The following is a 12,361-nucleotide window of genomic DNA, read 5'->3' as shown; positions in this document are numbered from 1 at the left end:
CTTCCCCCACCACCGACAACGCCTCGCGTGGGCACGGCCACCAGCATCATCGCGGCCGGGGCAACGGCGGCGCCCCTCCTTCGTCGGCTCCACCAGCGCCCCGCGTACCCCTCTGCCCTGCACCGGCGCCCGACGCCAACTCCTGGACTGGGCTCGTCCGAGCCTGGCCCATGCAGTGGCGCGCCCCCGGCTCCGGCGTCCTGGGCCCGCGCCCCTGCACCCCGCATCCGCAGGCTATGTTCGCGGCTCCCTACGGCTACGGCGCTCCCGGCGGCCCCTCCGCTGGCTACCTCGCCCCGGGCGGCTCCCCTCCAGGGTACGGGCCACCTCCTCCCGTACGCGACTCCCTGCGCTAGCTCCTCCACTGCTCCACCCCAACCCTGGGACATGCAGTCTCTGCAGGCCGCGCTCCAGGGCACCACTGTCGGGCCATCTTCGTCGAGCACGACTCCGGAGTGCTACCTGGACTCCGGCGCCTCCGCCCAGATGTCTTCGAACCCTGGTAACCTCCATTCCCTGCGTCCGTTTCGTTCCTCCTCCCACATCGTCGTGGGCAGCGGAGCACACCTCCCCATCACCCATGTCGGTCATGGTACCCTCATCGAGGGCACTTCCCCCGTCCAACTCTGCAATGTTCTCGTCTCTCCCTCCCTCATTACGAACTTGCTTTTTGTCCGTCAAATTTGCCGCGATAATCCTGTCTACGTTGAGTTTGACAAATTTGGTTTCTCTGTCAAGGATCTTCGAACCAAGGTGGTGATTCTCCATGTAATTCCGATGGCGACCTCTACCCTGTGCGGCGGCCCTCCCACCTCCCTCGCCACGCCTTCGCCGGCCTCACCACCTCCACCCTCTGGCATCAACGTCTCGGGCACGCCTCGCTCCGCCTCACCGCCGACGACGTCGCCGGTGGCTTCAGCAAGTCCGTCCCGCACTCCTGCCATGCCTGTCGCCAGGGCAAGCACGCACGTCTCCCGTTTAGCAGCTCCTCTAGCGTTAGCATGTTTCCATTTCATGTTTTACACCTCAACGTCTGGACATCGCCTGTTGTTAGTGTGTCCGGCTATGAATTCTACTTGGTTATCCTTGATGATTTCACTCACTATGTTTGGACCTTTCCGCTCAAGAAGAAATCCGACGTTCTTGCTGTACTACTCGATTTCTATGCCTATGTTCATACGCAGTTCCAACTCCCTGTTCTCTCGCTCCAGATAGACAACGAGCGCGAGTTCGACAATGCCACTGTCCACACGCTGCTCGCTCGCCATGGCACACACCTTCGCCTCTCCTGCCCGTACACCAGCCAGCAAAATGGCAAGGCCGAGCGTGTCTTGCGCACGCTCAATGACAGTGTCTGCCCTCTCCTCTTCCACGCCTCCATGCCCGCCCGGTTCTGGGCAGAGGCCCTCAACACCGCGACTTATTTGCTTAATCGCCGCCCATGTCGTGCCACCCAGCCGCACACACCTCACGAGCTCCTACTCGGTGTCGCTCCCGATTACTCCCTTCTTCGCGTCTTCGGGTGCTTGTGCTACCCCAACATCTCCTCCACGGCGAAACACAAGCTCGTGCCACGCTCCCTCGCCTGTGTCTTCCTCGGCTACCCCTCCGATCACCAAGGGTATCGCTGCTTTGACCCATCACGCGACCTGTGCTCACATCCCACCATATCCTCTTCGACGAGGCAGTTTTTCCCTTCGCCCAAAACCCTACCACTCAACCCACCACACCACCACTCCCTCCCTTCGCGCCACCCGTTTTGCAGGTACCCATGATCGCGCAAGTACCCACGATTGCGTCGAGTCCCTCTGCGACAACCACTGCATCGTCTTCCACCGCTCCACCTCGGCACGCGCGGGCTACGTCCCCGCTCCCATCTACCCCGGCTCACGCGGCCACCGACACCTCCGCCGCCAGTACTAGCAGCTCTTCGGGATCGTCTGCGCCCCCGTCTCCCGCAGCTCCACCAGCCGCACCGCCGCGCATGGTCACGCGCTCACAAGTCGGCACCTTCCGCCCGAATCCGCGCTACCACGACGGCCTCGTCGCCACCACCAGCCCTGCGGAGGTCTCGCCGGTGCCCTCCTCGGTTGCGTGTCGCGGTTCGCGATCCTCACTGACTCGCCGCGATGCGCGACGAGTTCGACGCCCTCGTCCGCAACCGCACCTGGGAGCTGGTGCTTCGACCCCCCGGCGCCAACCTCATCACCGGCAAATCGGTGTTTAAACACAAGTACAAGGCAGACGGCTCCCTCGAGCGTCACAAGGCGCGGTGGGTCGTGCGCGGCTTTCGAAAGTGCGCCGGCGTCGACTACGGCTAGACTTTCTCGCCTATCGTCAAGCCCGCCACTGTCCGCGTCGTGCTGACCCTCGTCGCGTCCCGCCACTGGCCCGTTCACCAGCTGGACGTGTCAAACGCGTTCCTGCACGACACGCTGGACGAGGAGGTGTACTGCCTTTAGCCCGCCGGATTCGTCGACGCCGCCAAGCCACATCACGTGTGTCGCCTCTCCAAGTCCCTCTACGGCTTGAAGCAAGCCCCGCTTGCTTGGTTCCTGCGCTTCGCCGGCTTCCTCCAGTCCATCGGCTTCACCACGACTCGCTCCGACTCGTCGTTGTTCACGCGTCACCACGGCCCCGACGTCGCCTTCCTGCTTCTCTACGTCGACGACATCGTGCTCACTGCATCCTCGCCTGACGCCCTACGCCGTGTCGTCGCTCAGCTCACCGTGGAGTTCGCCATGAAGGACCTCAGTCCACTACACTTCTTCCTCCGCATTCGCGTCACGCGCACACCGGCCGGCTTCTTCCTCTGCCAGCAGCAATACGCCGCTGACATCCTGGATCGCGCCGGCATGGACACCTGTCGCCCGTCTCCCACGCCGATCGACACCAAGAGCAAGCTGTCGACCGCCGCTGGCCCGCGCGTCGACGATCCCTCTGCCTATCGCAACATTGCTGGTGCGCTCCAGTACCTGACAATCACGCGGTCGGAGATCGCCTACGCCGTCCAGCAAATCTGCCTTCACATCCACGATCCCCGTGAGTGTCACCACAGGTTGATCAAGCGTGTGCTCCGATACGTGCGTGACACGCCTGCTCTCGGTCTACACCTCCGCGCCTCGCACACTCTCGACCTACGGGCGTTCACTGATGCCGACTGGGCGGGCTGCCCCGACACTCGCCGGTCTACCTCCGGCTTCTGCGTCTACCTCGACGACGCGCTCGTCTCCTGGTCGTCCAAGCGCCAGGCCATCGTCTCGCGCTCCAGCGCTGAGGCCGAGTACCGCGGCGTCGCCAATGCCGTTGCCGAGTGCGTCTGGCTTCGCCAGCTCCTCGGCGAGCTGCTCAACCCCGTCGCCAAGGCTACGCTGGTTTATTGCGACAACATCTCCGTCGTTTACCTCTCGGCAAACCCGGTTCACCACCGCCGCACCAAGCACGTCGAGATGGACATCCTCTTCATACGAGAACGGGTCGCCCTCGACGAGTTCCGCGTCCTTCACATCCCCACTCGCCAACAGCTCGCCAACATCATGACCAAGGGACTCCCCTCGGAGGTGTTCTCTGACTTCTGTTCCAGACTCAGTGTCGCTCTCGTCGACGTCACGACTGCGCGGGGGGGGGGGGGGGGGGGGGGGGTTGTTAGGCCACAGGTTGCATAGGCTATTATCGCATGCGCTCTGTATAGCACCAATCGTGGCCCATGTCGTGGAGTAGTGGAGACTAGAGTAGTGCCTGGACGTGGGCTAGTGGAGGCAGGTAGTGGCGCATGCATGATCAGCTCCTCGCTCATCAACTGTATATATACACACAGCCTAAAGCTTAATCAAATGCGTTGAATCTAATCCTCTCTCGCGCGCATTCGACACCTGTGACAATTATACGTCTCTGGGGGACAGAAATGAAGAATTTGGCGCATCATGTTGCCTCTGCTGACTAATAGTGTGATTGATTCTACCGTCTGCTGACTGATAGGGTGATTGATTCTACGGCTTGGTTTTCTTTACTTTTCTTTGTTTGCGGATTAACAGAGCTATCATTAAGCAATGGTAATGTCTTTACAATCCAACAGTAATTGCTCAGAAATATAAGACGTTGCATCAACGATCCAAACGGACTACACTACCAGCAGCAACCCGTGCAAGTGCATGAGTAACCTCAACAGCCCTGCGAGGGACAAGACTCTAATCGACCTTGTACAAGCAAGCATGATTCCAATTTCCAAATGCCCAATTACCAGGAAACGACATCCATGCTACTTCATTTTGCTATGAACTAATTATCGCAATATCTATCGATCCTACTCTGATCAAACGATGGTCTCGCTAGCGACAGAATCATTAAGGCTTGTAACCAGTGATCGGCAAGTCCCGGTATGGCATTGACTCAGATCCCAACAGTTACCCGCCCCAGTACATTGATTCATGTCCCACAGTAAGACATCATTGATCATAGGGGAACAGGCATGATACATGGAATCCTCGTTCAGAAGCCAGGAGTGTCTCTGTACTAACATGAACTGAAAACCATCGGCCCCAAAATACTCTAAGATAGAAACTGCCCGTAAACAGTGAATCAGGGGACTACAGCAAGTTTAAACACCAATCTTGTGCTAGATTTCCATGTCAGAATAACCATGCCATTCTTAGGTTCCGAACATGAGGCACCAAACTATGGCAATCAGTAAACCATCTTATTCACCACCTGGCATAGCTGCTCACAATGAACGCCTAGGGACCGAAATATTCTTCAGGAACGTGAAACTTCAGACCGATGGCCTATAATGGAAAATACAACAGAACGTCAGAAACGGGAAGGCAAACAATATAAAGCCAATCAAAGTTTCACCGGTTAATTACTGACCATGAAGTAGCCGAGCGACAAAAACGTTCACAAAATAAACAGCATTTGATGGAACAAATAATATAGGAAAGCCAGACAAGGCACCCCAAAGAAGTATATAAACCTGATGTGTGGGATTATATATGAGATAATCCAGTTTTCTAGAGGAAAAACTGAAATTATTATCACATAAACCAGTTTTCTAGAGGAAAAACTGAAATTATTTTCGCATAAACCTGATGGGTGGAACTACAACAGGTAAAATCCCTTATAGGCCGCGCTTGGATGGTCGTATTTCAATACGGGGGTATTTAGTTTACACTTGCATTTTACTGGTCGCTGAACAATCTCCAGCTGAAAACAAAACGACAGCCCGAGGTCTGTATCTTTTACACGCGTATTTGAAACGGAAACGACGATCCAAGCAGAGCCTTAAGGCAATTCTACTTCAATCTGCACCTGTTCCCAGAGCCATGCCCGGCAAATTCTGAGCGCACTGAGTTTATTATGATGGGCTTCCTACTATCACCAAAGGATGTTTAAATAGTTTATTCACATGGACTCATCAAATTACAGAGTAAATCATTCACAACTCGGCTTACGAATATCCAATTAACAAGTTCTCCTACACACAAAGATGGCCGAAAAATCCTGATTATAACCAGGTTCTGAGGCTAGCTTTTCAAACTCCAAATGAAACAGTCGTGCTTAATCTGATGGTTTCCATTACAAGCTTCAAGATCTATATTGTGTCTAACTGTTGTCTGTTGCTTTTCGAACTGTGTCTCCTTAATTGATTGCATAGCTAAAGGAATATTCAAATGGATAGTTACAAGATTAAATGTTGATGTATGGTGTGATCGACTCAGTTTCTAAATAAAAAATATGCTTGTAAACCCAGTTCGTTGGCATTTCTATAAATGACAAGTAAAATTATGAGGGGGATTTCAAGTTACGGAATGTTTGAATTCAAATGAAGAAATGCGAATGCATTGCAGCTCAAGGGTAGAAGACTTTTCACCATACCTTGGCGAATTTGATATCTGCATCACTATGATCATTCTCTCTCCCAGCAGCATCTCCAACATAGAAAGATCTGAAAAGGCACGGGAAATTTCAGAAGGAGAGCATGTAGCATGACCAAATCCTAAGGAGATAAAGGTATGACATGAATTCCCGCAGCAACATACTGAACAGACCCATAAACTTAAACTATAAGAGCAAGGTGGCAATACTGGCTATTGCATAACAGCATAACTCATGTTTAAGCTTGATCACCCTGATATCAGATATGAACACAGTAAAATGCTGTGGAGGCCTTAGTCTTTGTGTGGATTTAGCAGCAAACTCAGAACCACAGGCTCTGTAACGGAGCTTCATGTGCTGATCACTTGGCCTAAACATAGGATATGTGGTGAATCTTATAGTACTACAACACATAGATCACAAGGACAGCCTTGTGAGTGTGGTTGATATATAACCAAGTTAGCAACAGGGGCATCGCTCCAAGAAGCAATTGTCCTGAATGGAGTCATGCACACATGCAGAGAGATAACAGAATTAAATTTAAAATTAAATGTTTAAGCTTAAGCCCTATAAAACTCATCAATTCAAAATGGTGACTCTGGAAACAAAATCAGAAATAGAATGATTACTGTTCCATGTCGATGTCAATTCCAGAATTGAAATGCTCTGCCATCAACCACCACATTCCTGAATTTGGTTTGCGAAACAGATCATCTGGTGTGCCTTTTCCTTTCCCTGTACCACATGCAATGAAAACCTGCAGGAAAAAAACAAGCACAATAAGCTACAGCTCTTTTATTGTGATGATTTATTATGTCAAAGGATCGATCAGAAACATAGCAGACACATTTTAACACAAATATTAGAGAAAAGAAGATGGGTTCGCATTATACCTGAATAGGGACTTTAACACGCTCAATAAAGTTGTCAAGGCGTCCAACTTTTGAGTCAACAGCTTGCTGCCGCTTATTCTTCCAGCGCTCAATGTTTGACTCATTGGTGAATATGACCTGCCAACACCATACAACATGATTTTGTGTTAACATGCTATGTGTATACTCATCTTGAAATGAAGTACACAGATATAGAAGAAGAATACAGTGATGGAACCAAAACAAGAAAGGAACTAACCAACTTGTAGCCATCATTGTACAGGCTTTGCAACTTGTCGGGAATTGATTTATGCTGTAGAGACCACTTGTCTGCACCAATGCTACATTTGCAGTAGGTCAAAAGTTATCAACATTCTTCCTAGTGTAACCGCACAATAAGAGAAGCATTCAAATCAAAAAAGCTCCATCTATAAGAAGTCATGGTCTCCAGAGAGCATATCACACAAGCCAGCACCTAATTGTTATACTCCAGACCATCAGGCAAGCATTATTTTATTTCACAACTCAACTCTAGTAGATCTAGGTACCTAATATTTTTTTCTCAAGAGAAGGTTACTTGAATCAGACATTTGTAAAAAAAAAGACACCACTTAGGTCAAGAGCACCAAGACAGAATGATGATGAATGATGAAAAGTTGTGATTTCCTACAGTTCAAGATTCTTCAGGAAAGTGTGGTAGTGAGCACCATATGTACACTTGTACAGAGCCCATGTCATGCACGAATGAATCAAACTTTTTCTAATCAAATTTTCACATATAAATAAGAAGCCTTTTGGATTTTCACAGACATCATTCTGCACTTCCAGTTATGCAAGATGTAAGCCATATTAGTCCATAACTTACAGATAGATATGAGATTAACCAACCAGAAAAACATTGCCCGCAGAACCGAACTGTAATGCAAATCTTTTCTTTAGCAAGCCAATTCAAATGTGTCTTCATTATAAAACGGTGAATGTGGGATACGGGTACTTGCAGAACAAGAAGGCAGAACAGACTTATCAAACGATCTTACGCAAGATATTTTTAAAAGGGAAATTATATGGTATAATACATCTTCACTGAGGTTTTGGCGAGGCACCCGTCGAAATCAAACGCAGCAATCTTAGCTGAAGCATGAAGACCATCATCCTGAACATTAGAATTGCACAAAGTTACTTTCTGAGAATTTTACAACATGGTATATAACCAAAGGTAGTAGAGCGATATAGGCTGTTTAAGGATAAAATAATTCTTGAGAACTGTTTTTTTTACTCAACACACCTGCTCACGGAAAATAACTGTATCAAAAGCCTTCCAAGGAGTGGGAAGGCTAGCATCCTGCATCAACAGACAACAAGGTGTCATCGAATATCTCAGTACAATAAAATGTTTATCAACACCCAAACGTAGAGAACCACCAGAGTAAGACTAGCTAGGAATTGCAAGACTACCTTGTATGCTTTCTTGATATCAGAAGCTGAAAAGGGTATCGATGTACCAACTCTTTTGCTCCCGGGAGACGACTGTTGTGGAAAACAAAACCAGCATTATAAATCAAATAAATAACCATGTAGTTGAGCCTTGAGGTGAAGTAAAGAAATGAAAAAAATGAAGGAGGTGGCTACAGTATAAACCTTTCTTCGCTTAAAAGAAGTTGATGAGTTGTCGTGTCGACATTATCCCACTTCACAGCCTTTGTTATTTAATTGATTTAGTGGAGAGTAGGATTTTTCAGAAAACGTATAAGATACAAAGATGCGTACTAGTCATTCCTTAGAAGGGACTCTCAAAATAAAAGGATCAGCATTCACCACCTCACAACCTTGGGTATAAGAATATATAATGGGGTAAAGTGCAAGTTATGATAGGCTAACATCTGATGCTACCTGATTCAGAAAAAATAAATCTTATGCTACCTATGGTTTATCATAGAGCTTGTCCAACCATAGTAAGGAAGCTTCAAGAGAAACCTAGGACTATAAATGGCAAACGACTGATGCCTCTAAATATTATGATGCAAAAGGAGAAGTATTTGAAAGTAGGCGAACCACTTTACCTCTACACATGGTGAATCAAACTAAGCATTCTGAACTAAACAAACTGTGATGTAAGACATGACATGTCATACAAACTAAAAAGAATCATACGTGAGCCAATTACTAATGTGTCGAATATCATGTAGTGACAGTGCCACTTTGTTTAAACTAGCTCTATGAGTGATTAAACTGTTACTTCCCGGTCACCTCCCATCGAATCCACAAATTTCAAACAATCGACGTCCAAGCTTCATTAGAATAAAAGCCCGCAAAGTTATCCACAATAAATATTGGATGTCATAAAATACACTTGCCTTTTCAGCCACCTCCACTTCAGGTGAAGATATATGGGCGTTCCCTTTGTTCGGACTTGGTATTTCCACTGGACCGACTGCGGCCTGGCATATGGGTAAATTTTATGGACATACATATACTTTTACAACTATTGCAAAATATGGCATTTCATACTACTAAGAAATATTCAGCATACAGCAGCATAGGCATTTCAACAAGTGGGGAATGTGTTACCTTCTCTAGCTCCCGTAACTCCCCACGATCGTCATCCTGGAGGCCAAAAGTAACAGTTTAGCCCCCAAAGGAAAATACACAACAGAACTAAATAACAATGAAATGAAGCCTCCTAGAGCATAAACCTTAATGGAGTCGAACCCCTTGAGCTTCTCAACAGGGCCTAGTGGATGCGACGAGGTGGGGAAGCAGGCGACGTGGTACCACTTGGTGCTGTCAAAGCCACGGGGGTCATGGGCTGAGACGCCAATGCGAAGAGCGCCCTTGGCGATGCTTGCATTGCAGCCCTTGCAGGTGGATCGCGCGGACTTGGCGTATTCAACAGAGACACTTCCTTCTTCAGCCACCCCTGCTTTAGGTGAAACCTTTGCTTTCTTCGGACTTGGTACTTCCAATGGACTTACTGCAGTCTGGTCTCTCTTATTATTCTGAAAATGGTAGAATGTTCAATTTCATGGAACAGTCCATACTTTTATTTTAGGAAGCAAAACTACATTCTGTGAGGGAAGAAGCCAAATCTCTTATTCATTTGCTCATCAAAAAAATATTAATTCTATAATAAGCTGCCTATTGGATAGAAATTTGGAATAATGTAGAATGATCTAACATTACTCGAGATTGCAGGCAGAAATATTCAGCGCAAGAGTGGCAGGAACACCACAAACAGAACGGGCATTTCAACATGTGAGGAATGCGTTACCTTCTCAAGCTCTCGCAGCTCCTCGCGATCGTCATCCTGCACAACCCCCAAATACCCGAAGTTTAGCCTCAAAGCAAAGTAGCAAACAGATCGGAAAAAAATGAAATAAAGAAAGAAAGAAAAAAAAACGCAAGTCCCCCAGACCTTAATGGAGTCGAACCCCTCGACCTCCTCGACGGGGCCAAGCGGGTGCGAGGAGGCGGGGAAGCAGGCGACGTGGTACCACTTGGTGCTGTCGTAGCCCCGCGGGTCGTGCGCGGTGGCGCCGAGGCGGAGCGCGCCCTTGGCGATGGCGGCGCTGCAGCCCTTGCAGGAGGAGCGGCCGGACTTGGCGTACTCGACGGAGACGGTCGCCTGGGCGGCCGGCGAGGCCGACATTGCTCCCCGGGCGATGCGAAGGATGGCGGGGAGGAAGAGGAGGCTGGGGTTTCGGAGGAAGAGGGGCGCGAGCATGCGAGGTGGGGAAGGGATGGAGTGGAGGAGGGGGCGGGGACTGGCTAGGGTTTTGTGTAGTGTGGGTGGTCGGCGCTGGAATCACGGCGTGGTGGGAGGGCGGGAAGAAAGAGGAAGGTGGGGCGGCGAGCCGCGGTGGTGTTGGCCGGTGCGGGCGCGTTCTCCGTTGCTGCCGACTGCCTGCCGTCCTGTTCGACTGTTGGTGAACAGGCGTCAAGGGTCACGCTCGGCCGCTTCGGGGCGGCTGCATCGTGGACTGGTCTAGACTTGGGCTCGTTTAGGTCTTGTTTGGTTTCTCTAAATTTAAATGGGTTTGAAGAGAGGATTAATCCCTTTCAATCCACTTCAATTCCTTTGTGGGAGGGATTAATCAAACAAGCTTTTAGGTTTCTGCCAGTACCATTCATCTGTCGCCCGGTTAGAGTTAAAGCCTGTTTGGGATTGCTCTGTTTCTCAAAATTCAGCTATGTTCCAGAAAAGACAAGTCAAACGGATAGCTCCATGATATGCTGTTGTGAAAAAAAACTAGAATCTCGGGTACAACTTCAAAGTTTTTCTGAAGCTCCTAAGAGGGTGTTCTAAAAAACTCTTAGAAGCTGAAGTTGGGGGAAAATTACCCATCACTGTCACTAGTAAGTGGATACCCCTTCATTTTCTTTCCCCTCAACCAATCAAATACATTCTTTCCATCAATTTTTCTATTCTTGAAGCTGGAGCTACATTGAAACCAAACATTCTCTTGATAGTGCTATAGCTTCTATATGAAACTCCTTCAAGGTGAATTTGATGAAGTGAAGCTTATTTTGATGAATTGAAGCAGTCTCAAACAAGCCCTTAGTTTGAGCTAGTTGGGGATAACTAGCCCTAAAGTATTTAAACATGAGGATTTGAGCTAGTTGCATCTAATTCATTAAAAAACTATCCCATCTAAAAGATGCTAATTGGAGCTAATTCTTATGGGTTCATTAAATATCATTTTCTCTTTATCCCATCAGCCAAGAGGTGTTAATTGGACATAGTTTTTATGAGGCCCACTCAAAAAATCACCTTTCTCTCTTCATCAAGTACATATATTGTCAATCTAACCTTGTCATCCAAACACCTCTTTGACTAGAGTTACTTTAGGCTTAGTCATGAGCTAGAAACTAACTCTAACCTCTAGCTAAGTTAGAGTATCCAAACAGGACCTATATAACTTTAGCAAGAATATAATAATAAGCAATGCTAATCACCAGCCATCTCTAATCCTAGCGGAAAATAAGGTTGGGATCTCTCAGCCTAAGAGCAACTCCCTCCAACGCCCCCATCTGAACGGTTGGATCGGCCGTCCGCTCGGCGTTCGTCGTATTTAAGATTTGGATCGTAGTGCGTTCAACGCCCGTAATCCATATTTACCGTAATGGTCGACTGGACATCCTTTATAACAAATATGCACACGATTTGCATTATTTCAATGGTGGAGTCAAGATTAAAGCAAAGCCTGGACCCAAAATAATTCTTTTTGGCAACATGGGGAATTTTTTTAGCAGAGTACAATCGAAGCCACTCACATACACGAGCATACACTCACCCCTATGATCGCACGCACGCACAACCTACCCTTATGAGCATCTTCGAGAGACTAAGTTGGCACATCATCTTGAGATTGACGAAGTCGCCACTCACGCCTTCGTTGTCGACGGGAACGTCTCCTCCCACTGAAAGTACATCGCCGAAAGACCTGGAATAAATCCAGGAAAATGCAAGCATCGACGTCAAGTCTCGGACTTGAACTCTGGTGGGCAGGGGATACCACGGTCCTCATAACCATCCAATCACGGGTTGGTTTGCGGCAACATTATGACATTAAAAAATACAATATGGAAGAACTGACAAAATAAATCTCGATTTGTCAACA

The 12,361-nt window shown here is 48.5% G+C and overlaps 1 protein-coding gene across 2 annotated transcripts; it reads right to left on the bottom strand.

Annotated features, from left to right (window-relative positions):
• Nucleotides 1–4,360: 4,360 nt before the first annotated feature.
• Nucleotides 4,361–10,656, bottom strand: LOC123444350 (polynucleotide 3'-phosphatase ZDP). Of its 2 annotated transcripts, XM_045121039.1 has the most exons (13): nucleotides 10,156–10,656; nucleotides 10,012–10,047; nucleotides 9,437–9,739; nucleotides 9,312–9,347; nucleotides 9,098–9,181; nucleotides 8,199–8,270; nucleotides 8,029–8,085; nucleotides 7,820–7,896; nucleotides 7,003–7,084; nucleotides 6,765–6,881; nucleotides 6,501–6,628; nucleotides 5,872–5,941; nucleotides 4,361–4,781 (listed from the first exon to the last, which is right to left on the bottom strand). In XM_045121039.1, the coding sequence occupies exons 1-13, from the start codon at nucleotides 10,462–10,464 to the stop codon at nucleotides 4,734–4,736; spliced, it is 1,419 nt and encodes a 472-aa protein (XP_044976974.1). In that variant the 5' UTR covers nucleotides 10,465–10,656; the 3' UTR covers nucleotides 4,361–4,733. The 2 variants fall into 2 exon arrangements, with proteins under 2 accessions (XP_044976974.1, XP_044976975.1); XM_045121040.1 differs by lacking the exons at nucleotides 9,437–9,739; nucleotides 10,012–10,047 and having other exon boundaries at nucleotides 10,156–10,649.
• Between the last annotated feature and the right edge of the window lie 1,705 nt (nucleotides 10,657–12,361).

This window comes from Hordeum vulgare, chromosome 3H, assembly GCF_904849725.1.
Source record: "Hordeum vulgare subsp. vulgare chromosome 3H, MorexV3_pseudomolecules_assembly, whole genome shotgun sequence".
NCBI classification, from domain to species: domain Eukaryota; kingdom Viridiplantae; phylum Streptophyta; class Magnoliopsida; order Poales; family Poaceae; genus Hordeum; species Hordeum vulgare.
Note: the sequence above shows the minus strand (reverse complement) of the source record. Positions and strands in the feature narration are given on the sequence as shown.